Source organism: Myotis myotis, unplaced genomic scaffold (genome assembly GCF_014108235.1).
Source record: "Myotis myotis isolate mMyoMyo1 unplaced genomic scaffold, mMyoMyo1.p scaffold_m19_p_13, whole genome shotgun sequence".
NCBI lineage: Eukaryota > Metazoa > Chordata > Mammalia > Chiroptera > Vespertilionidae > Myotis > Myotis myotis.
The window spans coordinates 49,138,705-49,163,134 of NW_023416317.1; the positions used below are offsets into that span (position 1 = coordinate 49,138,705).

At 50.6% G+C, this 24,430-nt stretch overlaps 1 protein-coding gene across 3 annotated transcripts in view; it reads right to left on the reverse strand.

The window, feature by feature from the left end:
• LARS2 (leucyl-tRNA synthetase 2, mitochondrial) overlaps positions 1–24,430 on the reverse strand; it is a 101,436-nt gene that overhangs the window by 48,369 nt on the left and 28,637 nt on the right. For all 3 annotated transcript variants that reach the window (XM_036333090.1, XM_036333087.1, XM_036333088.1), the window contains 2 exons: positions 13,786–13,875; positions 7,264–7,407 (listed from right to left, as the gene is read on the reverse strand). In XM_036333090.1, coding sequence (XP_036188983.1) covers positions 7,264–7,407; positions 13,786–13,875 — 234 coding nt within the window. The remainder of the gene's footprint in view (positions 1–7,263; positions 7,408–13,785; positions 13,876–24,430) is intronic.

The window sequence follows — 24,430 nt, forward strand, 5'->3', positions numbered from 1 at the left end:
CTCTTTTTTTTAAGAATCTTTATTGTTGAAAGTATTACATATGTCCCCCCATTTTCCCCCATCGACCCCCTCCAGCCCACCCCCACCCCCACCCAGTTGGCTCTCCAAGAGTGCCAGTCCCAGTGAGGAGCTACTAACCCAGAAGGGCGGCAACCACGTGTAAGTGAGGAATCCTGCTAATGAGGTGTGCCTGGGCCACAGGCGCAGGCTCGAGGGGTGGCAGGGGCAAAGGACAAGAGGCGCCCACCAGCCCACACGGACAGCAAGCGCGCATCTCAGAGCCACGTGAAAGTGCTACCGTGTAGCTTCCCAGTGGCTGGGAGGACAGACGGGCCTTCTGGGTGGGGCCGTCGGGGTGGCCCGCGTGCGTGCTCTGTGGGAGAGCATGTGCAGAAGGAACCCTGGAAGCCAGCGAGGCTAACCTCTTCGTACCCACCTCGCCATGCATTCACGATGGCCACACTTACCAGCCTTTCCCACCCCTTCCCACCGCCTTGTCAGCGGCAGGACTGTTCTAAGGCCACTGACTTCCAGGAGACAGTGCTGGAGGTTCTGAAATGTCACCACCACCCTCCTAACGACGCCGATGACGGAGGCCAAGCCCTCCCAACGACAGAGCCACCTGTCTGATGAGCCAGCTTCCGATTCCCTGAGGCCACCACCTCATCTCACTGCCCATGGCACCCAGGACAGAGAGAGGCTGTGCCTGCACCCCACCGTGGCCTGAAAGGGCAGCTCTGTTCCGGGAAAGAATAAAGTGGAGACAGCCAGCCCAGGGGACAAGCTGCTCAATTGCCTTCAGCTTGGAAGCTTGCCTACAAATGTACAGCTTCCAGAACATTAGACCGTCCTTTCCCAGACTCTCGGGTCTGAAGACGTGTAAATCAAGGCCATCGCAACCCAGCTGTTAGGCTGCTTGGTTCTGTGGGTCTCAAAATGACAAGTCATCATGGAAATTGTGGAAAAGACAGAAAGGATGAAGAAAAATACCAATTACACACGTCGACTGAAGCAGCCAGGGTGACCACCATTAATATTTTATTCTGTACCTCCCATCCTACTTGCTCCCGTCTTCCACTGACGCTAAGATGCACGTTTCCCCACAAGCTCTGAAACGGGGCCGTGTCTTGCAGTCAATGGTGTCTTTGATTGACAGCATTTTTCTTTCTCCGTGGAGCATAACATCTAAAACCAATGGTGTTAGAACTGAACAAATACAGTAGGAGTGTGTGTGCCTGTGTGCACGTTCTTACACAGGTAAGTCCATGCTCTTAGTATATTCTTTTTAACGACAGCCTGCATTTTACTAAGGTTTGTAACTTATCACAGTCCTGGAAATGATCAAGTCTCTATTTTGAGCAAAGCTGACACTAGAGCTGACCACCTGGAATAGTCAGCAAACCACAGAGACATGGGAAGGTGCTGTGGGACACGGTCCCTTTCTAGAAGAGCAGACTTATTTTGAAAACAAAACAATGTAATATGGAGCCATGTGTATCTGTTGTGACTGTTTCCTTAACAGCAGCGGCACCCACGGGCTCAGTCTCCTGCTCCCTGAAGGCCCCAGGATAAGGACAGGGCGTTGGGGCGGAGAATAATGATGCAGAACATGACCCAGCTCCCGCTCCGAGAGGCCAGCAGGCCAATTCCATCAGGAACAAACTAGAAAACCGCGCTTGCCATTACCGGCCTTCTGTGCCCGCTCCCGTACCTATCACATTTCCTGACTTGCTAAGGCCCTGCCTTCCTGCAACACACACAGACGGTCTGCCTTCTGCACGAGGGTCTCGCTTGGTTGCTTGGGAACCAGTGCTCAGGAGCAGGTGGAAGAACGCAGGTCTGGGACCGAGGGGACTCCGGTCGGGCCTGGCTTTCCTGGGCTCGGGGTGACTCAGTTATACAATGAGGGATGGGCTGGCTCAGTCATTTTGCTGACACCTCCGCTGGCAATCAGCGCCCTAGGCGGCAGGAGGAGGACAGGATGTGCGCTGCTTGAAATAAAGCAACACCTTATCCCTCTATTTTAATTTGGTTTCAGACATCGGATTGATGTTGTAACTCTGAGCAGCAGTAAAGGCATGAGGGTTTTTTTCCTGCCATTTGTTTCTCAGATCAGGACAGGGATTCAAAAGCTTGGGGGACTCTGAGCTAAAGGTAGGGGAACCTGCTCAGTGCTCCCTCAAGTGTCCTCTAGCTTTAAAATCCAAAGGTCTTCCTGAGCTAACGAGGCTCATTGGGGACACTCGCCAGCTCTCCCCGGCACACCCAGCGGCCCCACTTCCCCCAACAAGGGGCAAATAAGTTCCCTGCCCCTGGAGTCCACGCTCACAGCGCTGCCCCGATCGAGACCACGCGGCTGTGACTGGGCAGCGGTGTGGACGTTCGGAGGTGGGCAGAAGGCGCTGTGTTTAGGGAGAAGAAACCTAATCGTCTGTATCATCTAGAAACCCCAGAGGTTTCTAATCCCAGAGCCAGGCCCAGCCCTGCACCAACTCTGGTGACTTTTCCAGGCAGGCGCTCCCAGCTGCTTCCTGCTGGCTGGGGCTGGGTGGGGACACATGCCTGACCCGCTCTAGGCAGCCCCCTGCTCGCCTGGGACGTGCTGGGAACCGTCAGCCTCAAGCACCTACTTTCCTTGAGTCTTGGCCCCCCTCCCACTCCTGCCCACTCTCACCCCCAGGACTTGAGGGGTGGGTGGGGATGGCTCCCCCTGTGCCCATGCGTCCCTCTCCCCCACAGGAGGGCTGAGAGGACAGGACAGGATGGAAGGTGAGCTGCGTTCACCCTCAGGCTTAGGAGAGGGAAGATCCGGGAGTGGCAGGTTACAGAGGAGAGAAGGTATCACACAGAAGGAGCAGACGAACAGCTCCCTCGCTCCGTGCGACAGGGAGCGTGAACCGATCCCAGGACAGAAGCCTCTGCTGTTTCTAGAAGAGACAGTGATTCCGGCAGGACGCTCACTCGGGGCTGAACGTGCCAGCCGGGGCCAGAGCTGAGTGGCTGGGGCTCCCCGCCACTCGGGAGTTACAAGGGGGGGCATGAGGCCACCCCCAGCCCAGAATGACCACAGAGGGACGTGGTGGAGATGAAGGCAGTAATCGCTTTAAGGCCCCGGGGCTGGTAAGAGGGAAGCCGAGCATGGCCACATGAAATCTGGCTCCGCCCGAGTCCTCGCGGCCTTTATCCCAACACCCTGCAGAGGAGCTGACGGCTCCTTAAACCTTTCTCACTTGCTCCTCTTGGTTCTCAGAAACTTGCACCCTCAGCCAATATCGCCCTTGTTCGCACACATGGGAAGACCCAGGCAGGGACCACAGCTCTCCTGGAGGCAGGAGGCAGGGTGGGGCCAAGTCGCCAACCTCACTGACCAGTCCATCTGCTACGCTTTCTGGGTGGGGCAGGTGAGGGTTGCTGTTACCGGAGGCCTTTCCTAGCAGTACCTGTGAGCCAGCCTCTGTTCCGGGGCTGAGGGCGGGTCTGAGACAGCCAGGAAACAGGCCCAATTTCCCAGAGAAAGCCAGATGCTTTCACGAGCCACTCCGGGCTCAGGACTGGAACCAGGCTGCCCAAAGGCTCCAAAGTGTCAGGGACTCTCAGGCCCCAGGGGTGCGGGCTGGAGACATACCTGCCCCATTGCTCCTCCTGCTCCATCCTCCTCCTCTGCCTCCCCACAAGCTCTTGCCTCGCACCCCACTTCCCCTGCCTCCCCATCTCTCCAGCCCCTACCTTCCCTCTTTGCAGGCCCAAACAGGACCGGTGCATTCTTCCAAAGGCACCTCTACTTCACCGGCAAGGTCACAGGTGAAATCAAGAGACACATGGGGGGGAGGGAAGGGGGGCTAGTACCTCCCGTCCCCCTGACTTCATAAGGGCTCATGGCTGCCCCTCTGCTTCTGGCCAACAGAACTGTCCTTAGAAATACGGTGAGGCGTGAGTTTCCTGCACGTCTGGAAGGGAACAGAGCGCTCCCTTGCAGACATCCTGCACTCCCTGCCTCCTCACCTCCTCCATGATGCCTTCCCAGCCCCTGGGCAGACCCGGGCTCCTCCTGGCCTCCCGAGCACTGTCCTGCAGGTGGCGTGATCCCCCTGGGCTGTGGCTGCTCCCGTCCGCCACTGTCTCCCACGTTAGCCTCCAAGCTCCATGAGAGCAGGGACCTCGCTGTGCTCTTCTGTATTCTGAGCACCTCGCCCGGGGTCTGGCCAGGCACTCAGTAACATCTGGGGAAAGAATGGGTGAATTCAGATGACCTGAGACGCGGTACAGACTGCCCGTTAAGAGCTCAGGCACTCGGACTGGAATCCCAGTGCTGTTACGTATTAGCAGTGTGAGCCTCAGTTTCCTCATCAGTAAAATGGGACTAACAGGAGGACCACCCTCAAAGGACTGATGTCAGGGTTAAATAAGATGGTGAGGTAAAGGCCTGAGCACCGACCGGATCGGGGCAAGCAGGGAGGAGTGAAAGGTATGGACCTGCTCATGTCCCCGCAGTCGCCAGGGAGTTCCTGAAAACTTGGAAACTATAACCACCAACGTGGGCTGGACTGAGCACCATTGGGGTGTGGTTCTGTCCATCGTAACACCAGGAGGAGCCCAGGAATAGTGCCCGCGAGCCGGGCCCTGCGAGGAAACAGCCTCTGGGGGCCACAGGAGGCAGCCGCAGGAATCAAACCCACGGATCTATTAGAAAAGCTCAAATGGGAAGCCAAGGTCGCTTCCGGGTGTCACCTGCTGTCGGGAACCGGGCGTTGGCTCCACCACACTCGGAGCCTTTTACTTTCTGTATGTGAGGCTCCCTGCCCCTCCCCTCCAGCGCGGCCCACAGGTTCCTCCCACACGTCTCAGCTGTTCCTCACTGCTCCCACCACAGGTCTCCTTCCACAGAGCGTGCGGCTGAAAGCACTTTTCATGTCTCACAAAGCAGACAAGCCTAGCAAACGCCGGGTGGGGGGTGAGGGGAGAAAATCAAATACATCACAGAACAGCCTTAATGAGGCGATTTTTCTGTTCCAGGGCTCCCTGTAATTTTCACATCAGGCACCGTCTTTATAATCTGGAAGTTAAGTGAATGAAAGGCTGCGCCACAGCCATGTTCCCGAGCAGACCACCAGCTGCACACGGAGCCCGCAGAGCTGCCAAATCAGGTGCAGATACAAAGCCCTAAAGATAACGGAGGGACACAGCTCCTGGCCACCCAGCCCCATTCCCCACCCCCTCCCCCAGCCCCGTGACTGCAGAGGCTGAAAGCTGAGCCTGCTTTCCTCGGCCCCTCAACGTTGGGGCAGCCACGGGACGCAGCTAAGCTGGGGCTGAAAGCACACAGTGGGCTCTTGCTGGGGATGCCACAGAAGCTCCTGCGTTCCAGATAAAGCAGCAGTCAGTCACCCACCCCTCCCACGCGAGTTTATAAACGCACACATCTGGCCCAGCCCGTTTGGCTCAGCGGATAGAGCGTCGGCCTGTGGACTGCAGGGTCCCGGGTTCCATTCTGGTCAAGGGCACGTGCCTGGGTTGCGGGCTTGATCCCTAGTAGGGAGCGTGCAGGAGGCAGCCAATCGATTCTCTCTCATCATTGATGTTTCTATCTCTCTCTTCCTCTCCTTTCCTCTCTGAAATCAATAAAAATAAAAGCACGTATCGGACCATGCCATTCCCTTCCTCAGAATCCTTTGAGAGTTTCCCAGGGCCCCCATGATAAAGTGCAAATTCCTGAAGACGTAAAGGCCCTGCCTGATGGGCCCCTCACCACTGCCCCAGCTTCGCCAGCCCTGCCTCTCCCGGCTCTCCGACATTCCCTTCCCTCACATTCCTTCAGTTCCTCAAACTGTCACGTAGATTTCTGCTTTAGGGTCACCACACAGGGTTGTTCCTTAGTTGGGAGGCTCCCCTCCAGCTTTATGGCCCACTCAACCCTTGCTCGCCTGCCTGCGTCCTAAACAGGGAAATTTCCCATTTCGGATATCGTACTTTTCTGTTCTAGACTGCCAGTGTTCGTTTGTTTTGAATAGTTTCCATTTCTCTTGTGAGATTCCCCATTGTTCACTCATTATGACCATCTATTCCTTTAAGTTCCAGATCAGTTATATAACAGATGCCTCTGACTTCATTTCCTAATTCCAACTTCTGGGTCATCTCAGGAACTATTTCCTTTTTAAAATTTTTATTTCTGGGCCTTTTTCAACTTTCTTGACTATGGGTCACATTCCCTGATTCTCTACAAAGCTGGATATTTTCCATTACATGTTGAACATCACAGGTGAAACCAACCTTGCAGGGAGTCTAGATTATGTGGTCTCCCTTTAAAGGTGTTGAATTTTGTTCTAAAAGTTCCTTGTGAACCTGTCAGGCTTAATTTTTTTTTTGCTAAGATGAGTCTATTTTAATTTTGTCCTCATTCCTAGAGTGTTACCTGTATGTCTAATATATGGCTTTGTGGGGGTGTCAAATGCAGACGTTCGTCTGTGCCCTAACTCCAAGGTCTCTGAGCACCGTGCAACCCTGGTAGCTTGGCTCTCTCTCGGTCCCACAGCCATCATTTCCATTGGGCCTTATGGAGCCTTGCTCCGTGCAGCCCTCAGCCAAGAGCCAGCAGTGAACATAGATTTCTGCCCACTCCCACCACTCCCACTTCTTCTGATTTTCAGGGCAGACCAAGAGCTGACCTCCAAAGACAGCTTTTTCAATAAATGTGCACAGGAGTTCAGCAAGAACCCAGCAAGTCACCATGGTAACTAGCGTTTCTGATGAACAGCTGACAATTCACAGCTGACAGTTTAAAGAATAATGCCCCTCAGTTAGGTTATTACATTTCCAACTTGAGGCAGAGGTCAAAACAGAAGAGCTAATTAGGTGGCTTTTCCACAACGCCTGCTACAGAGCCGCGGACGCGTCTGGGGCTGCCTGTCAGCAGAGAGGGGCTCCCACTGCCGGGAAGTTACAGAGAGCAAGGTCCTCAGCCGGTGCTTCTCCTCCGGTCTCTCAATAGCACTGTGCTAACCAGTTCCAGTGAGTACGTTTCCAAATCCATGCGCTACTCTCAGTTGTGTTCTGAATAGATTATAATGGAAAAATAGCCTCATTTAAGAAACATCTTTTAACCGAGGGGAAAACGGGGGGGGGGGGGGGGGCGGGGAAGGAACGTCTTTTGCGTGAGAGAGCTGGGGGTCATCTATGCATACGGCGTTGGTCGTTGGTGCTGCCTGCCAACGTGCACACGTTAGTGGGGAGCCTGCATTAGTGGGGAGCCTGCGGGCCCACACTCACCTTTGCATAAGCAGTTGTCTTGAGGAACCACTGCCTGAGGTACTTCTGCTCCACCTTCGCTCCGGAGCGCCACGAACAGCCCTGCTCATCCACCTGCTCGTTGGCCAGCACTGTTTGGTCCACGGGGTCCCAGTTAACCAAGGCCTGTACCAACCATGAAACAAAATGGTGAGGACACTGAAGGACCCCTCGAGGCTCCTCCCAGGTGAGGAATCTGCAAACGCAGCGCCTCTGCTGGGGGACTCGAGGAGTCTGCATCCCCTCGGAGTACCGTGCGGCCAGGAAACCACCAGCGAGCTGTAAGAAGCGCAGGGAACGGCCTCTGTGCCTCCCTCTCATTAGAATACGCTTCGGACGGAAGCTGTAAGCACGTGTCTAGCTCAGGCTTGGTATCTTCTTGCATGAAAGGATGAACTGGCAGGACTTGAAGTTTGAGTAAACAGAGAAAAAGAAGTAACAATGGCCCTAGCCGGCTTGGCTCAGTGGATAGAGCGTCGGCCTGCGGACTGAAGGGTCCCAGGTTCGATTCCGGCCAAGGGCACATGCCTGGGTTGCGGGCTCAATCCCCAGTGGGGGTGTGCAGGAGGCAGCCAATCAATGATTCTCTCTCATCATTGATGTTTCTATCTCTCTCTCCTTCTCCCTTCCTCTCTGAAACCAATAAAGAAATATATTAAAAAAAAAAAAAAAGAAGTAACAATGGTACCTAGAGCCTAGCAGAAATCAGTTATTTTAGGGTAAACGAGTATATTAACTTTAATATAAATAGCTAACCATTACCGAGTGACCACCGTGTGCTAGACGCTGGCTAAGTGCCTTCCTAATGCTGGCTTTCCGCATCCTCACGACAACCTTTTAAGGCATGAATAGTGTTATCCCTACATTGCAAAGAAGAATACTAAGGCACAGAGGTCAAATAACCTGTCAAAAGTCACCCAGGAAGTGAGAGAGACAGGATCAGAACTCAGACTATGGGAACTGTAAAAATTATCTGCAATTTTTTAAGAATTTTATCTCTGGTGCTAGTAACAGTAGGGCTTCCCTAAATCCTACAAAAACAGTCACTTTATTCCATTTAAATGACTGTATCACATATGTAGAGTAGTGCGAATAAATCTTACCACCACCCATATCAAGATATAGAGCATTCCCAATACCCCCCAAAATTCTGTTGTGTCTTCTCGCAATCAACATCTGTCCCCAGAAGGTAGCAATCTTTTGAGATCTTTCTGAATATTTTTATGTGGCTGAGAGACCCTGTAATCTCAACCACTGTGAAGTTTCCCTCCATAGCTCTAATTCACATCTATCTTCATGTAAAATAAATACCTCTGCCATTGACGTCATCTCTTTACTACATTTAGGTACAACTTAGTGCAAAGAAGTCAATGAGTACAGAGTTTGGGCACTAAAATATCCTGGCTTGATAAGCACTGTTATTTTAAATATGTTTTTATTGATTTTCAGAGAGAAGAAGGGAGAGGGAGAGAGACATAGAAACATCAATGATGAGAGAGAATCATTGATCGGCTGCCTCCTGCACTCCCCCTACTGGGGATGGAGCCTGCAACCCAGGCATGTGCCTTGACCTGGAATCGAATTATGACCTCCTGGTTCATGGGTGGATGCTCAACCACTGAGCACACCAGTCAGGTCCTCATTGTTATTTTTAATTTTAATAAGCAATTCTAATAAGAGATTGTGCCGAATATTGTCTATTTGCCCCTCCAAATCCTCTTTCCCTCTTCTGCACCCTGGCTTGTCCTCTGGCTGGGTTCAGCCAATGAGAGGCGCCCTGGCCTCCTTCCAGCCGGGCTGTGGCTGGAACACCGAAGGCACAGCCCCTGCCCTCTGTCACAGTTACTGTCTTCCTAGTTCCAGTGCCTGCTCCCTGAGGTCGCCCATTAACCCTACTGAAACAGTCCCTTTATAACATGATCCTTTCGGCCGCACCCTCTACTTCCTGCTGGACCCTGACTGATCCAGAGACATATGTAAAATCTACATAAAAAGGAGGGTGGAGGATAGGCTAACCCATCTGTTGGTAGTGATTTTACAACTGGAAGGCAGCATGGCCACCAAAACACGTAAGCCTGTGAAGCCTGCAGTCAGTGGTAAAGCCATGCAGTGAGTGACTCCTCTCATTCCAGGGCCCCCCACGCCTTGAGTACACAGAGATAAAATATTAACCTTAGAGATGAAAACTCTAGGCTGATAAACCAAGAGTGATTTACTTATCTGTTATTATTGCCTATATTAAGTGTTGGGAGGGATACCATTTAAAATAACCAGCCCTAGCTGGTTGGCTCAGTGGATAGAGCAAACTGAAGGGTCCCAGGTTCCATTCCAGTCAAGGGCACATGCTGGGGTTGTGGGCTCGATCCCCAGTAGGGGGCATGCAGGAGGCAGCCAATCAATGATTCTCTCTCATCATTGATGTTCCTATCTCTCCCCCTTTCCCTTCATCTCTGAAATCAATAAAAATATATTTTCAAATAAAATAAAATAAATAAGGTAGCCCTAGCCAGTTTGGCTCAGTGAGTAGAGCGCCGGCCTGCAGACCAAAGGGTACCATGTTCGATTCTGGTCAAGGGCACGTACCTCGGTTGCAGGCTCCTCCCCAGCCCAGGCTCTGGTAGAGACTTCTGCAGGAAGCAACCAATCAATGTGTTTCTCTCACATCGATGTTTCTTTCTCTGTCCCTCTCTCTTCCAATCTCCCTAAAAATCAACGGAAAAATATCCTCGGGCAAGGATAGAAATAGATAAGTAAATAAATAAATGAATGAATAAATGAATGAATGAATGAATAAATAATAAGGTAAAAAGAAAGAACCAAGTGTTGTTTAGTATTGTGGAAAGTTCTTTCAAATGGGAGCCCGCCCCACGCCCTCCCCAAAAACCCACACAGAACTAAAACTGTATAAAATATAAAACGGAGATAAAAAGCCCTATATGCTTCCATCTGTGCCTCCCGCCCCCCACCAATCTCAGAGGATCAGGAAGAAGCAAACACTCAATACTGCCGATCGCAGAAACAAACAGGACTCTATTTTCTTATCAACAGTTCCCACACGGCCCCGGCATCTCGCCCGCTCTAGGTTACAAAATGCAAGGAGGAAGGTGTGTTCCTAAGAGGCTTACAAGTTATAACAAAACCCTGGTGTCGGATGAGAGACAAATAAAAGCAAAACACAAAAGCAATTTTTCCCCAGAGAAAGTCTTGGGGGAAGAGGAAAAACACCAAAGGAAATAGCATTTCAGATCAAAGATGCGTCAACTGTGAGAACCCACTCTTGTTTCTTCCCACAATCTGATCCGCCTCAACCACAGAGATGCCGGGTCCAGGCTCAGCCTTCCCGCGGTGGGGGCAGGGGGAGCGGGGGGAGAGTGTTACCCCAGGGGTGGCCGCAAGGCAAGACCCTGGCATCTGGGCGCTGCACGTGCAGCCTCTCCACGCCCTGGAGCTGCTCCCAACGCCCTTTCCCGGGTCTCCTCTCTCACTAACGGTCTCTAGCACACGGCCTCCCTCGGAGCCAGGGCTCTTTACAACATCCCCGATGTCCACGTTTTGAACATGTACTTTGATGGACACCCTGATTATCAGGCAAGCACAGTCTTGCTACATAGAATACAGTTTCTGGACAACCTCACCTGGCTGACATGTGTGTTCCCTATTCCCCGCTGAAGCCAACTCCACGCTCCTCTACCGTTCACTAGCCACACTGGCAGGATCTGAACTTTAAAATCAACCTTCAGTCGATACGGAAGTGGCTGAAACGCCTGCAAACACTGAGCTCCAGCCCACTTGGCCCACTGCTTCCCTCACACAAGTCATCTGGTAACTCTGCAGAAAGAGGGGCTCCAAATAAGAGAATGTCCCCAGCTGATCCAGGGTTAAACACGAGGAATAACCTTTTTTTGTCTGGGTGTTGATGGGAAGCTTTTAGAAAGCATTTTAGGAATGTGTTCCATGACACCATTAGGCTCTCAGGGATGCTGGCGACTGTGGGCTCCACTGGGGATCCTCAAGGCGGCGACATCCTGATTTTGAGCTTATACGCTCCCTTCTCTGCGACACAGCAGCTGCGGTGCCCCCTGCCCGCGGCCTCCTGTGCCACCCCTCACCTTTTCTCATCTCATCTTCCTCTTGCTTGGGTTCTCTCCCCTCACCTCCCTGGGCCTCGCTTTGCATAGGATGCCTGTCCTGTCCAGATCACCCTCCATCAGCCTTTGTCTCCCGGCCAGGGCATCGCTCCTCAGGCCTCCGGCTCCTCCCATAGCTGTCCTTGCTTCCTCCCCAGGCTCCGCTTTGCTACCCCTTTTCTGAGGACACTGACATGCAGCTTCTGGCTCCAGAAGGCTGGTAAAGTATGTGGTTCAGGGTATTGATTTTCTCAAAGGCTATTAGCTTTTTTCTTGACAAAGGGGTGCTTAATTAAGGAACACCACATAGATCTTATTAAAGGATGTAATTCTCAAAATCAATATTGCCCCATTCCATCCAGAATGGGCCAAATTTGGACGGAGTCCAGGGGAAGGGGGTGGGTCCCAAGGCTACTGCTACCACCTTCCACAGCCCCAGGGGGAAAATTGGGAGAGGCCGTGCGCTTCCTGGAGACCAGGCCGCACTGCACACCCAGCTTAGGAGGCTGAATTAGCACAGCCACCAGCTGCTGCCACCAAAGTCATGGAGACGGCCAAAGACAAACTCCTAGATAGGAACTCTCCATAGTTCCCCTGAATGTCCAAGCACCCGGCAACATCATTCGTCTCTCTACTAACTACATCCACAGAATAACCTTCTTTAAATCACAGAGGTAAACTCATGTTCTCCCAAGTAGAGGGCTTGGAAAGCTTGTACCTGCCCATCATGAGCTCACAGCTTCATTGTGGCTGACATTGTACAATGAAATATGTCAACATTTGGAAGAGCTGCATAACTCACTGTACTGTATTTTCCAAATGCCTAATGTATGATGTTACAAAATTATGCAGAGGTGAAAAATCCATGCAAAGTGCAAGACAGACCAGTCCAATCCATTTCAATTTAACAGAGTACAAAAAGGTCACCGATGTTTCAGATTCAACACTGCAGCTAACGTTTAAGAAACAACCACTTGTTGACTTTTGCTATAGTATCAAAGAAGAATATTCACAATTATGTGAAGTGGTTATTAAATCACCCTTCCACTTTTAACAGGTTCTGTTCATTCAGTCTTCTGGTATTTACACTGTAACTTTAAATAATAAAAGTATGCTTCCGTCTTGGACATTGTCTTTAGACAGCGCTGGGGACCCTGGGCCATGCATGGTGGACACTCAGCATGGTCGGCCATACAGCCTTCCTCCCACCCTCGACCCCTCTTCTAGTTCGCCCTATTTTTGTTAGCTTTAATAGCTACCTTTCTAACTTAAAAAAAAAACACATAGATGTAAACCTCTAACTTTTCATCTCTGACTCCTTGCTGAGAAAGATGAAGGGATGCTCTCACACTTGCTTCTATTTTTCTTCCCCAAGTTCACCTCCTGGTTTTTGTTGCTACATTATTTTTATGTTGTTAAGGTTCAAGACATCTTTGTTTTATTCCGAAATTCAAGTTGAGCCTTCTGCATCCATCACTAGATTGATTCTAAAGCTTTTCAAACCTAACACATAGTGATTCTGTAGGTATTATTCATTGCAAGACCAAGCAGTGTGAAGTGACCCACAGAACAGTAAATGTGACTCTGTGTCCTTAAATCCCTCTGGCCAAAGGATTTATGCCACTTCCACTTGTTACTTCTGAATTTCCTAGACCCACGTTGTCTAACAGAATGTTCTGTGATGATGGAAAATGTTCTAGATCCGTGATGTCCAATCTTCGCTACTGGCACGTGAATGTGGACCTCAATCTTAATGTTAATTAACCTCAATTACTTTAAACTTAAATATCAACCCCACATGCCACTGGTGGCTACAGTACTGGACAGCAAAGTTCCAGGCCACGCTTGACGCTCTCCCTCCTCCCCAGCATCTCAGGAGCATCCACTGTTACTGAGCTCCCACCGTGACACGCTCCTCCCCTTCTTCGGAGACCACTCGGTAGGCACTGTGATGGTTGTTCTTCAAATAGCATCTCTGTCCTCCAAGACCCTGCAACGATGTCACCACCCACTGAGCAGGAGAGCCACACTCCTGGAGGTGACTGACCCAGCGCACAGTTGGGAGGGGTCTGAGCTAGGGTCTGGGAAGCCTGCACTCCTCTTCTGCTCCCCCCGCCTCCCCGATCTCAGCCCAGGCACCAGGCACTGTTACGTGCTGGGAATTCAAGCGCGAAAGAACCAAGCCCTGTCCTGGAGGCAGCAACCTAAGCCGGGCGTCGTTACTTTCTGGATCTACTGCGACCCAGGCCATGAACTTGAGGTCATGTTCATTTTCAAGGCTCCTGGGCAAATAGGGCGTCTTTGTTTCTTGTTTAACAATGGTGTGTTCTAAGTGGAAGGAGGAAATTTATTTAAAGTGCAGCTAACTTGGACTTACCTCCTTCTGATAGGCCAGCCCAGCGTCGTAGAGCTTGATAAAGAGGTACTGCGTCCACTTGTAGTAGTCTGGTAAACACGTGGTTATTTCCTGCCGGAGAGGGAAGAAGAAGTCACCCGCAGGCCACTGTGAACTCTTGCCCCCCCCCGCCACGTAGGCACCGGCCCTGCAGCATTTTGAAAAGCAATCTCACTGCAAACATGTGACCGACTACCCCACTTCCCACCGATTTGTAAAGTGAGGGAAGAGAGACGTGATTGAAATGTCAACCCCACCTTCCCTGTTTAAAGATGAGAAAATCAACCCAAAGTCTTCTGCACACCCCTCCCTCCACCCATGCAACTAGCATGTGAATTACATTGTACGAAATGGGGTATTATCATTTTTGTCAGCACAAACATATTTGGGGGGCCACAAAGCTCATTCATGAAAGCAATTCATTTTTATTTTTTTTTAAATATATTTTATTGATTTTTCACAGAGCAGAAGGGAGAGGGATAGAGAGTTAGAAACATCAATGAGAGAGGAACATCGATTAGCTGCCTCCTGCACACCTCCTACTAGGAATGTACCCACAACCCAGGTATATGCCCTTAGCCAGAATCAAACCTGGGGACCTTTCAGTCCATAGGCCGACACTCTACCCACCGAGCCAAAAGGGTTAGGGCAGCAATTCATTTTTAAAGCAGTCACAAAATCCAAGAGGAATATTTTCCTGCTTTCAAACGCTCTCCATTTGAAAACAAACCTTGTGTTTCCACCTATAACCAGGGCCCAGTATCTCCTTCAGACTCATTCTACCCCTTGTATTCCATTATGTGAGTCAGGCTGGCATCTACATAGGAAGACCCACCAAAAACATTACCAAATATTAAACTCAGTGAGAAAGCACCTGGCTTGTATTTCCAGCCTAAACCAAAGCTTCCCCAAATGTACTTTCTGTCCTGAAAACGCCTTTGCTATGGAATCTTTAAAGACAGGTTATTGATTCATCCCTGTAAGGCTAGGTGGGTAAGGTCAATAAGCATAGAGACCTACACTCAGACTGCTTCCTTCTCCTGCTCTTTGCACACAACAGCTCACGGGGGAATGGACGTAGGACAGGGCACATTGCAAATGATCCCACCTGGATGGACATCTGATAGAAGTCACCCTTCGACAGAAAGGCAACAGCCCCGCCTTTCTTCAGATGGAGGAGAGAGCTGAAGCCCAGCGGGGAGGGCAAGTCGGGCCGGAGCTGAACAGGGGGCCTGGGAAACTCGAGGTGCTCCCAATGGGCTACTTCTCTTAGGTAAGATACTTGTGTATTATGTCCTTTTATGTGCTGACTAATAAAAATAGCAGAGTAATCGCTACTAGAAAACAAAAAACTCTGATCACCAGATCCTTGCCTTGCAAGGCAGAGAGTGAATAACCAGCCCATCTAACAGCTCTGCCCCTATGGTAGCTGACCCCCGGGGCTGGCCCCATGCAGTGCCCCAGCTGTGACGCTGAGCTGCTGAGCTGTGAGCAGGAAAGCCAGTCCCAGGCTGCACACACACCCAGGCTGCAGGAGCTACGTGCACCAAGCGCCTTGCCAACTCAAGAATGGGACCAGCACACTGTGGGCGGGCTTGCTCCCCAACGCCTCTAAATTCACCCTCATCCCAGATCTTTTCCTCACCAGCTACCCCTCCCCATGGCACAGAACTCGTTTTCTTCCGTTTCCCAGACAAACAACTGAAGAATTTGCATTTCTTTTTTTTTTATTTTTTTTGGGGGGGAGAAGGGGGAAGAAGGGAGAGACAGAGAGAGAAACATCGACTTGTTCTACTTGTTTATGCATTCATTGGTTGATTCTTGTATGAGCCCTGACTGGGGATCGAACCTGCAACCTTGGCATATCAATATGGCGCTCCGACCAACTGAGCTACCCAGCCACAGCAAAAGCTTGTATTTCTAATAAAACCGGGGCTGGAGCTATGCTTAGATGTTTAATTTGTTCGTCACTGTCTGCTCAGGTCCTGGTACATCGAGGCACCCCAAAATTATTGTTGAATGAAGACCAGCCCATCTAACTCCTGCATGTTGAATCAAACTAAATTCAAATTACATTGTAAATCTGTAAAATGAACTAGGGCAGGGGATGCAAGAATGTGGTAAAAATATTCCCAGACTTGTTATGGTTTGTTTTTGCAAATTCTTATTCATTAGAAGTTTTAAAAAATGTGTGAAGCTAATATGAAAAAAAAATGACAGTTTAAATTTAGGAGATGACAGTTCTCTTTTCTCTATCTGCATCATTAAGTTTTTCATAATAAAGCATCAAAATACTTCTAATAAATGCATATAATATATGGACATATTATATGCATGTATGTGTTTTCTCAGCCCTGAATCTGCTTCTATAGATTGAGAATAAAAACTACACAGCAACAGACCAGTATTATTATCTTCATCCAGGTTTATGGTTTTGAAAACCACTTTCACTTGAAATAGAAGAAAGATCATAGGTCCAGTCAGAAAGGAAAAAGATGGCTGTCCAGCCAAGCATTAGCCTATTTCAGTCCGCCAGGAATGCTACCTCTTTGGAACAGCCAGCTCCGAGGTGCGCTGAGCGGTGGGCACTGCAGGCCCCTCCCCACCTGCCTTCAGACTGGGTCTGACCCGTGTTGTTCACATTGGGTTTCTGCATGTCATTGGAGGAAAAGTCATGCCAGCTGCTGGAAGGGTACAGCTTGCAAACCAGTACTCCAGGACCATCATCCACTCTCGACGGTGGAGGAGAGAAAGTTCCGTGCTGTGACCGCGGCGGGACCGGCAAGCTGGACCTGGGCCAGAGTGGGAGAGGGCTCCCTGCAGCCCCCTTAGACACGGACAGAAACTGATGCTCGTTCTGACATAAATCAGCGCCCCTCCCTTGCCTCCTGCAACGAGCTGGTTCCTGGAACAGGCTGTTTACAGGCTGGTCAAGCATGTGAAGTAATTTCCGCACCTGGAAGCACGCATGCACTAGCACCCGTGACTGGCCTCCCACCCCCCTTTCCCTATATAATTCTTTGGTGCCTGCCAAGCAGCGTGATGATCCATTTATTTCCTCTTGCAGCCTCCAAGACATGCCTTGTGAGTTTCCCCTAATAAACTCTGTTAATTACCAACTGGGGTGGCAGCCTCTTTCTTCATCTCTCTTGCCCTCTGTTACTGAGAGGAAGATTTTTAGTGCCAGGAACGGCACGTGCCCTGTGTCTGCATGTGTGAACGCCGATGGCTTTACTTCAGTACATGTTTACCACTCACACAGTCCCCTCTGAGTGCCGGTGTCCCCTGCCCAGCGGAAGCTGGGAGCGCTCCTGCCCATTTTCCCACCTGCTGCACACAGGGTCCACTAGGACCCTCGGGATCATCCTCTCCATGAAGAACTGGCAGACCAGGTGGCGCAAGGCTCCCTAGTCCAGTCTCATGAGAACCACAAACATGGTGGGGAGAGGGCTCAAAAATGCATTTCCTAAAAGTATCAGAACACTTCTGGAACCTTCCTTGATTTGCTGGTTTTAAAAACAACAAAACAAAACAACTATTTCTAATCTTCTAATACCCCATCTCAGTAAAAAATCACCAAAAAGGGGACATCTGTAATACTCCCAACAATAAAGTTTGTGTGTGTGTGTGTGTGTGTGTGTGTGTGTGTGTTTTAAATCACCAGACATCTTTCTGAAATGAAACTGCTTAAAAGCTTTCCCTTCAGTCTGGCGAGAAATGGAGACTCCCTTTCACATTTTCCCTGAGAACCTCTTACTTGACCCAGCTCTGCAGACAAGGCTCTCCTGGGGTTTCAGCACCAGAGATGCTCACTGCCCTTCCTTCCTTCCTCTTCCCAAAGCAGGATTCTCCCAGGAAGTGTTTGCTCTCAAGGACACCTGGCAGTACCTGGAGGCATTTCTGTCTGTCACACTGTGGTGAGGGAGGCTGTTACTGGCATAGTGAGTAGAGGCCAGGGATGCTGCTAAAACCCCTACAATGCATAAGACAGTCTCTCGAACAAATTATCCAAGTCCAAGCGTGCCAAGGGGAGAAACCTGCTCCGTGGGGTTTGATTATTTTAGTTTGAGTCTGTAACCTCAGGCAGATTAAAGAGCCAAGCAACTTTCCGATCGGCATCCCATAAGAAGGCGTAAAACACCTTGGGAAAGTGGGAATGCCAGCCCTGAGCTTAGGCTGTCCTTCTCCAGCTGCTGTGACCCCCTCACTGTCGAGCACATGGGGCAGGGCACTCATTCCCACGGAGCTCGCCCCTTCTCCCGGCTCTGAGACCAACCCCGGGAGAGACCTGGCAAGCCTGGGGGTGTGGGCAGACACAGTTCTGAAACTCGGTTATGCATGCATAGGGCTGCTCCCTGGGAATGAGTGATTGGTTTTACTCCCTAAATGTTAAATCATTTAATAGGCCTCCAAGTGGTTGTCTGACTTGGAAAATCTCTTGTAATAAATTCATGTAATACAGTTCCTATTGCGAAGTTAGGGAGGCGTGTCATTTTTCGTGATACATCAGGTTACCGCCTTCCATGAAAAGGTTGATGACAAGTAAGTGTTGAAAGATCATCCGTTGGAATCTGGCCCACAGCACCCAAATGTCCTGGCCCAGCCCTGCCTGTACCCGGGGGAGCCCAATGTCTGTGGGGGGGGGATTCCTGCCCCCCCAATTCCTGCGGTGGGAAAGCACTGGCTTGGGAAGACTTCTTAGTCAAGCGCAGGCTGTTTACTCTGTTCCGAGCCCTCTTCATTCTTGCGCTTGCCTTTCCCTGCTTCCCAGACAAGCCAACACGTAATGCATCTTTGTTTTTAAAACAGAAAGTCAGGTTACTCAAAGTTATACTCCAAAAGCAACTGAAAAGCCCACATCCACACAGATCCACAGAAAGGTGTCATGTTCCACCTCCCCCCGCCACCCTCCCCAGCTCTAGAAAGCGCAATTGACTGGCCGGAAGACCAAACCTCTGTACCTGGGACTCAACCAGAGTCATCCTCCCACACTGCAGTCTTCACTCTGCAATACCCGGCTTTTAGCATGAAAAATACCTTGCCCATTCACAGCCAAACACAGAGCCCGACACAGAAGGTGAGCCCCTCAGAACACAAGTGAGGCTCGGCGGTCCTTGGAGACCTGCCACCCTCCCGGCACACTGCTAACTACGCCGGCCGTGCCAGGAGCCCTGTGCGATGATGAGATCCAGGGAGACGGAGCCAGAGGCCTCCTCCAGTGCCCCTGCCGTGAAAGGGCATGTGGTCTGGGAAGAAGTCACCGTCTGTGCACCTCACTGAGGTCTCCCCAGCTAACACTCCTTGCTCCAGGGAGTCTAGAGAGAGTGAGCGATCGGAAAGACAATCCCCTTTGGAGCCATTGAACCTGGTTCAAGTCCTTGCATCATCGGTAGGTTGTGGCCAGAGCCCAGTGTCCTGTCTAGAAACAGAGGTGAAGAGCCGCCCTGAAAGCACATGCTGGGCACACGGGAGGGATCGCCGGGGCCACTCCCCTGGGCTGACTCGAGCAGGCTGCTGGGGGTGAGGCTGGTCTCCCATCATACCACTCGGAGAGGTGGCTGACCCCTCGTGAGGCTCCCGGGACAAGGGAAAAGGGAGAGGAAAGGACCAGAAAGAGGGTGTTTACAAGGGAACGACCAAAACACATGACCAGGATGGAGACATTCACACCAGGCAGCTCCCAGTCACGGCGGGTGGCGACCCAGCGCCGGGAGAGCCAGCCAGGTGGTCTCCGACCCCGGCTTCTGCTCTGGCAGGATTCACAGACCTGCCTCCCCCCTCAAAGCCACATGCGTTTACGTTGCATTGCAACCTGCGTGATTCAGGTTAGCTGCCGGAGTTTCACACAATACAACAGACAACAAGGCTTCACCTCCCCCGCTCCTCAGCCTCCTCAGCCTCGCATGAGCATCCTGCCTTCACAACAACCGATCTGGAAGCAGAGGAGACAGGTACTCACGTACCTTTTTAAACAATGATCTTTGTAACATGCATTTTTGCCATTCGCTCTTCATTGCAACGGAACTGTATGGCAATGACCTTGCTTTTCATTCCACCCCAGGTTCTCTAATTCTAAAGCGGGGAGTTTGGAAAGCAGAGCACGGCTCCAGGGCCAGAGGAGCCAGCCCCAGGATTCCTATTGTGCAGCTTAGAGAAATACAGATCCCGTCTGCATCAGATGCCTCCCGGTGTTGGCTCAGGCGCTCAGCTCTGCGCACCTGCTGTGCTGGAAGAGGCAGGTGGGAGGCTCCCGGGAAGCCTGCCGGGTTAGGACAGCTGTGGTCACCCTACACTAAGTCTTCCAAACACTCAGCACTCAACCTGCTGCACATTGGAATGGAGCTTCAACCGTTACTGGTGCCTGGGCCTCACCGCACCCCAGAAATTTCCCATGCAGGCAGGCTGCGAAGAGGTTCCTCCCAATTACATCTCCCTCTCAAACACTGCGCGGCAGACGGGTCCTCCTGCCCTTGGATTTTCACAGGATTGAGTAATTCTTCCCAGAACCTATGATGCTAGGGAAGAAATGCCAACGTACAAATAAACACTGGGCTGCTCAGGATGACACCGACTGTGGGTGCGTTGGGCTTTTTTTTTTTTTTTATTATACAAGGTTTTCTGAACTTCACTGATTTTGTATAGTGACTGTGTATTACTCTGGGAATTAGCCTATAGTGTTACAGCTCTTGAAAACAGTTTAGATTCAAAGGAAGAAGAAAACAAAAGAGTTGAGTCTACAGTGGCCGGACCCTTGCCCTGGTGAGCAGTGTTCCAATATACTTGGCATATGCACCTCAAGACCCACACAGTGGGGTTTAAAGGAACTAGAAATGGTGCTCTACAGACAAACGAATGTCCTGGGGTCACCACGAAGGGGCATCCACATGGCCACCTCCAAGGTCCCTGGTCAACCTTAGCGTGTGTCCACATAAGCAAACCTGACAACCCAAACTCTAAAGGGAAAGGTCTGACCCAAGTGCAGAATCACAGGGAACATAATGAGGGAAGAGGGGTCCCAGTCCACCATTCCCAGGTAAGAAGCCCAGCCTGAACACCTACCTTCCTACTTGCTGTTAGAATGAAAGGGGCCAGGTAGACATCTTAGCCTGTGAGTAGAGCAAGAATTGTGTGTGTGTGTGGGGGGGGGGGGCGGGCGGTTAGGGTGTCCCAGAGTCAGGATGTTAGGGCTGACAAATGACTTAACCACATCCGTGCCTCGTTTTTCTCATTAGTGTAGCAGATAGCCTCTAGGGTGGCCCACAGTGACCCTGCCTCCTGACACTCAGGCCCTTTATGAAATCCCCTTCCTTCAAGTGTGGGCTGGACCTGGACACTTGCTGCTAACAAACAGAACAAAGCAAGCGATGGGATGTCACTTCCAAGGTTAGGTCACGAAGGGACTGAGATTTCTGTCCTGGGCATTCTCCTTCTCTCTTCCTCACTCTTTCCTGCTCAGAAGAAAACCCGTCGCCATGCTGCGAGCTGCCCTGTGGAGAAGCCCAGGTGGCCAGGAAGGCAGGGAGGCCAGCAAGGAACCAGCCCTGGTCTGGACGGCAGCCTCTGAGGCCCTGTGCCAGGGGGTCCAACGAAGCCACGCCTGAATTCCTATCCCACGGACACTAAGAAACAATAAGTGCTTATTGTTTTAAGCTACTAAATTTGGGGACAATTTGTTATATAGCAATAGATAAACAATACATTCATAGGAGGGGCCAATAACCAGACCAAACCCTGAAATGGACACGAGGCTTAAATGAGAAAATGGAGGTAATGCTCTTGGCAAGTGAGACATGTTGCCCCCTTCACACGCACACAGTGCCTTAACAAGCCTGTGTGCAGAACCCCCAAATCCCACAGCGTGAGGACGCAGCACACTTATGTCCATCGGCAACTCCCACATCCAGAGCCATAGGGTGGTTCAGAACTCTGTTTCCCCACTCACGACACCAGTGAGAAAACACGCACCCGGGGCCTGCCGCCCAGTCCTTGTTCTAAGACACTCGCCAATCGGCTAGTGATAGGAAATGGAGGTGCTGAGAACAGAGAGAACAGACTTCCACCAACTCAAGGCTCTGTCTGTTCCTGCACTCACCGAATTATTCCACATCCGTTTCCTGAGGACCAGCTCTCCGGCAGCACTGGGTCAGGCGGCAGGAATAGGCCTCTCCTCCTTGACGGGGAGTAAGGCCATCTAAAGTAGGCCCTCCATCGTCTCTCCTCTCACCCGCCCCATTCATTCCCAGGTGTCTCTGAGGGAAAAGAGGCCACCACCCACCTGAACTCCCACGGGCATCCTAGGCCCCAGGCCCATCCCTCCCACCTCTCCAGTTTCTGCTCTATTCCATCTCATTTGACTCTGTCACCTACAGGCCCAGCCAGGGGTCCCCGGCCTAGACACATGGCTCTCTGTCACCTACAGGCCCAGTCAGCGGTCCCCGGCCTAGACCACATGGCTCTCTGTCACCTACAGGCCCAGCCAGGGGGCCCCGGCCTAGACCACATGGCTCTCTGTCACCTACAGGCCCAGGCAGCAGTCCCCGGCCTAGACCACATAGCTACCTCTTCCTCCTTCTTAAGCTGTTACTCCCCTCAAGTCCCACTGCCTGGGCCTCCTCAGCCTCCTCGTGGCCTCATCCTCTCATTCTGCCTTCCTTCTACCATCTGTTAACGTCCACCTTGGCCACACTTCTGCCTCGAGTCTCCTTTATCTTCCCGGTTCCCCTCCTTTATGCAGAGTCGATGGAACAGGTGTTAATATCAGGGTAATTAGTTAATCATGAACCTAACATTTGTCTAAGAATTCATTTTGAGGTAACTGTGTTCCTCCACCTCAGGACTAACTTTAGACGGAAAGGAAGCGTTTAACAAAGACTGAAAATCACAAATGCTGCGCACTGCGCTTTACAGAACACACATTTTGTTCTTACAGGTCTTGTTTCTCAAATCTAGGGCTGCAGCTAAACTCTTGAGCCATTTGAAAACTTCACATTCTACATGCTCTTGAAGCCACTCTAGAGAATGACTATTAATAGAGGGGAAACGCTGCTCTGAGGTTTGAAAGACAACTCGCACTGTCTTTCTAAGCTTAAATAAAAAAGCTCCTCTTGCCCTAGCCGAATGGTCCCAGGTTCCATTCAAGGGCACGTGCCCGGGTTGCGGGCTTGATCCCCAGTGTGAGGCATGCAGGAGGCAGCCAATCAATGATTCTCTCTCATCACTGATTTTTCTATCTCTCTCTCTCCCTCTCCCTTCCTCTCTGAAATCAATAAAAAAAATTTTTTTTAAAAAAAACTCTCTTTTTGCTACTGTCTTGACCATTATTTTTTTAGCACTATTTTTGTTGTTGTTGTTTGTTAATCCTCACACGAGGATATTTTTCCATTGATTTTTAGAGAGAGTGGAAGGGAGAGGGAGAGACAGAAAGAGAAAAACATCAACGTGAAAAAGACATATCGATTGGTTGCCTCCTGCCCCGAGTGGGGCCGGGGATCGAGCTGAGGCACAGGCTCACACCCCTGACCGGAATCGAACCCAGGACCCTTCAGTCCGAGGGCCCACGCTCTATCCACCGAGCCAAGTTGGCTAGGCCTGAGCACTATTGCTTTTATGGTAACCTTAAAGCTGTCTCCTGCTACACTCTACTCAAGATTCTGAGAACTAGCCACCATCGGACGAGAAACAACAATTTGCTTAATTTCTCGGTAATTGTCCTTTGCCAGCTGACAAGAATTTCATCAAGGCCGCCTAACAATACAGACAGCTTTTCTAAGTAGGCAGTTGGGAACAGAAAACCCTCCATTAAACTACAGATGAGACTAATGGGTCTGAATAGCAATTTGTTATCTGTCTACTTGAACAGATGCCAGTGTTTCCACGATCCAAGCCAAACCAGCTCTCCACAATGGTGGTGATTCTCTGGAAGGAAAAGAACATTTTTATCTGCAATGTACTTGAAAATTTCAGGATCGGCAGGACAGAGTCATCGGGAAGCTATTATTGAGATGCAAGTTATCCGGGTTTCCTGAATAAAGCAAAAGCCATTTGTTTCCATGGGCCTGGACCCAGAGGAGGAGCAGAGAACATCAATCCATCAATTGCTCTGCTGCCTGCCAGCTCCGAGAGCAACGAGTGGTAGAGGCCTGTCACAGCCTGCAAGATTTCATATGCATCACAGAAAAACAACAACAACAACTTTAAGTTTTGGCAAATGTATAGGAATTTATTTTGAAGATCATTTAGTCCAGTGATATATATATATACATATATATATATAAATATATAATTGATTTTAGAGAGAGGAAGGGACAGGGATAAAGAGAGAGAAACATTGATAAGAGAGAAACATCGATCGGCTGCCTCCTGCACACCCCCCACTGGGGATCAAGCCCACAACCTGGGCATATGCCCTGACCAGAAATCGCACCATGACCTCCTGGCCCATGGTCCAACGCTCAATCACTGAGCCATGCCAAAGGGCAGTCCGGTGACTTTTGAAAGGGAAGGGCTAGGGACAGAGAAGCACAGATCAGAATCTTACGGGAAGGGGGAGGATTTTTACAACTATACAGGGTGAGGCAAAAGTAGGGTTACAGCTGTTTGTATGGAAAATAATACAACGATTTGCAAA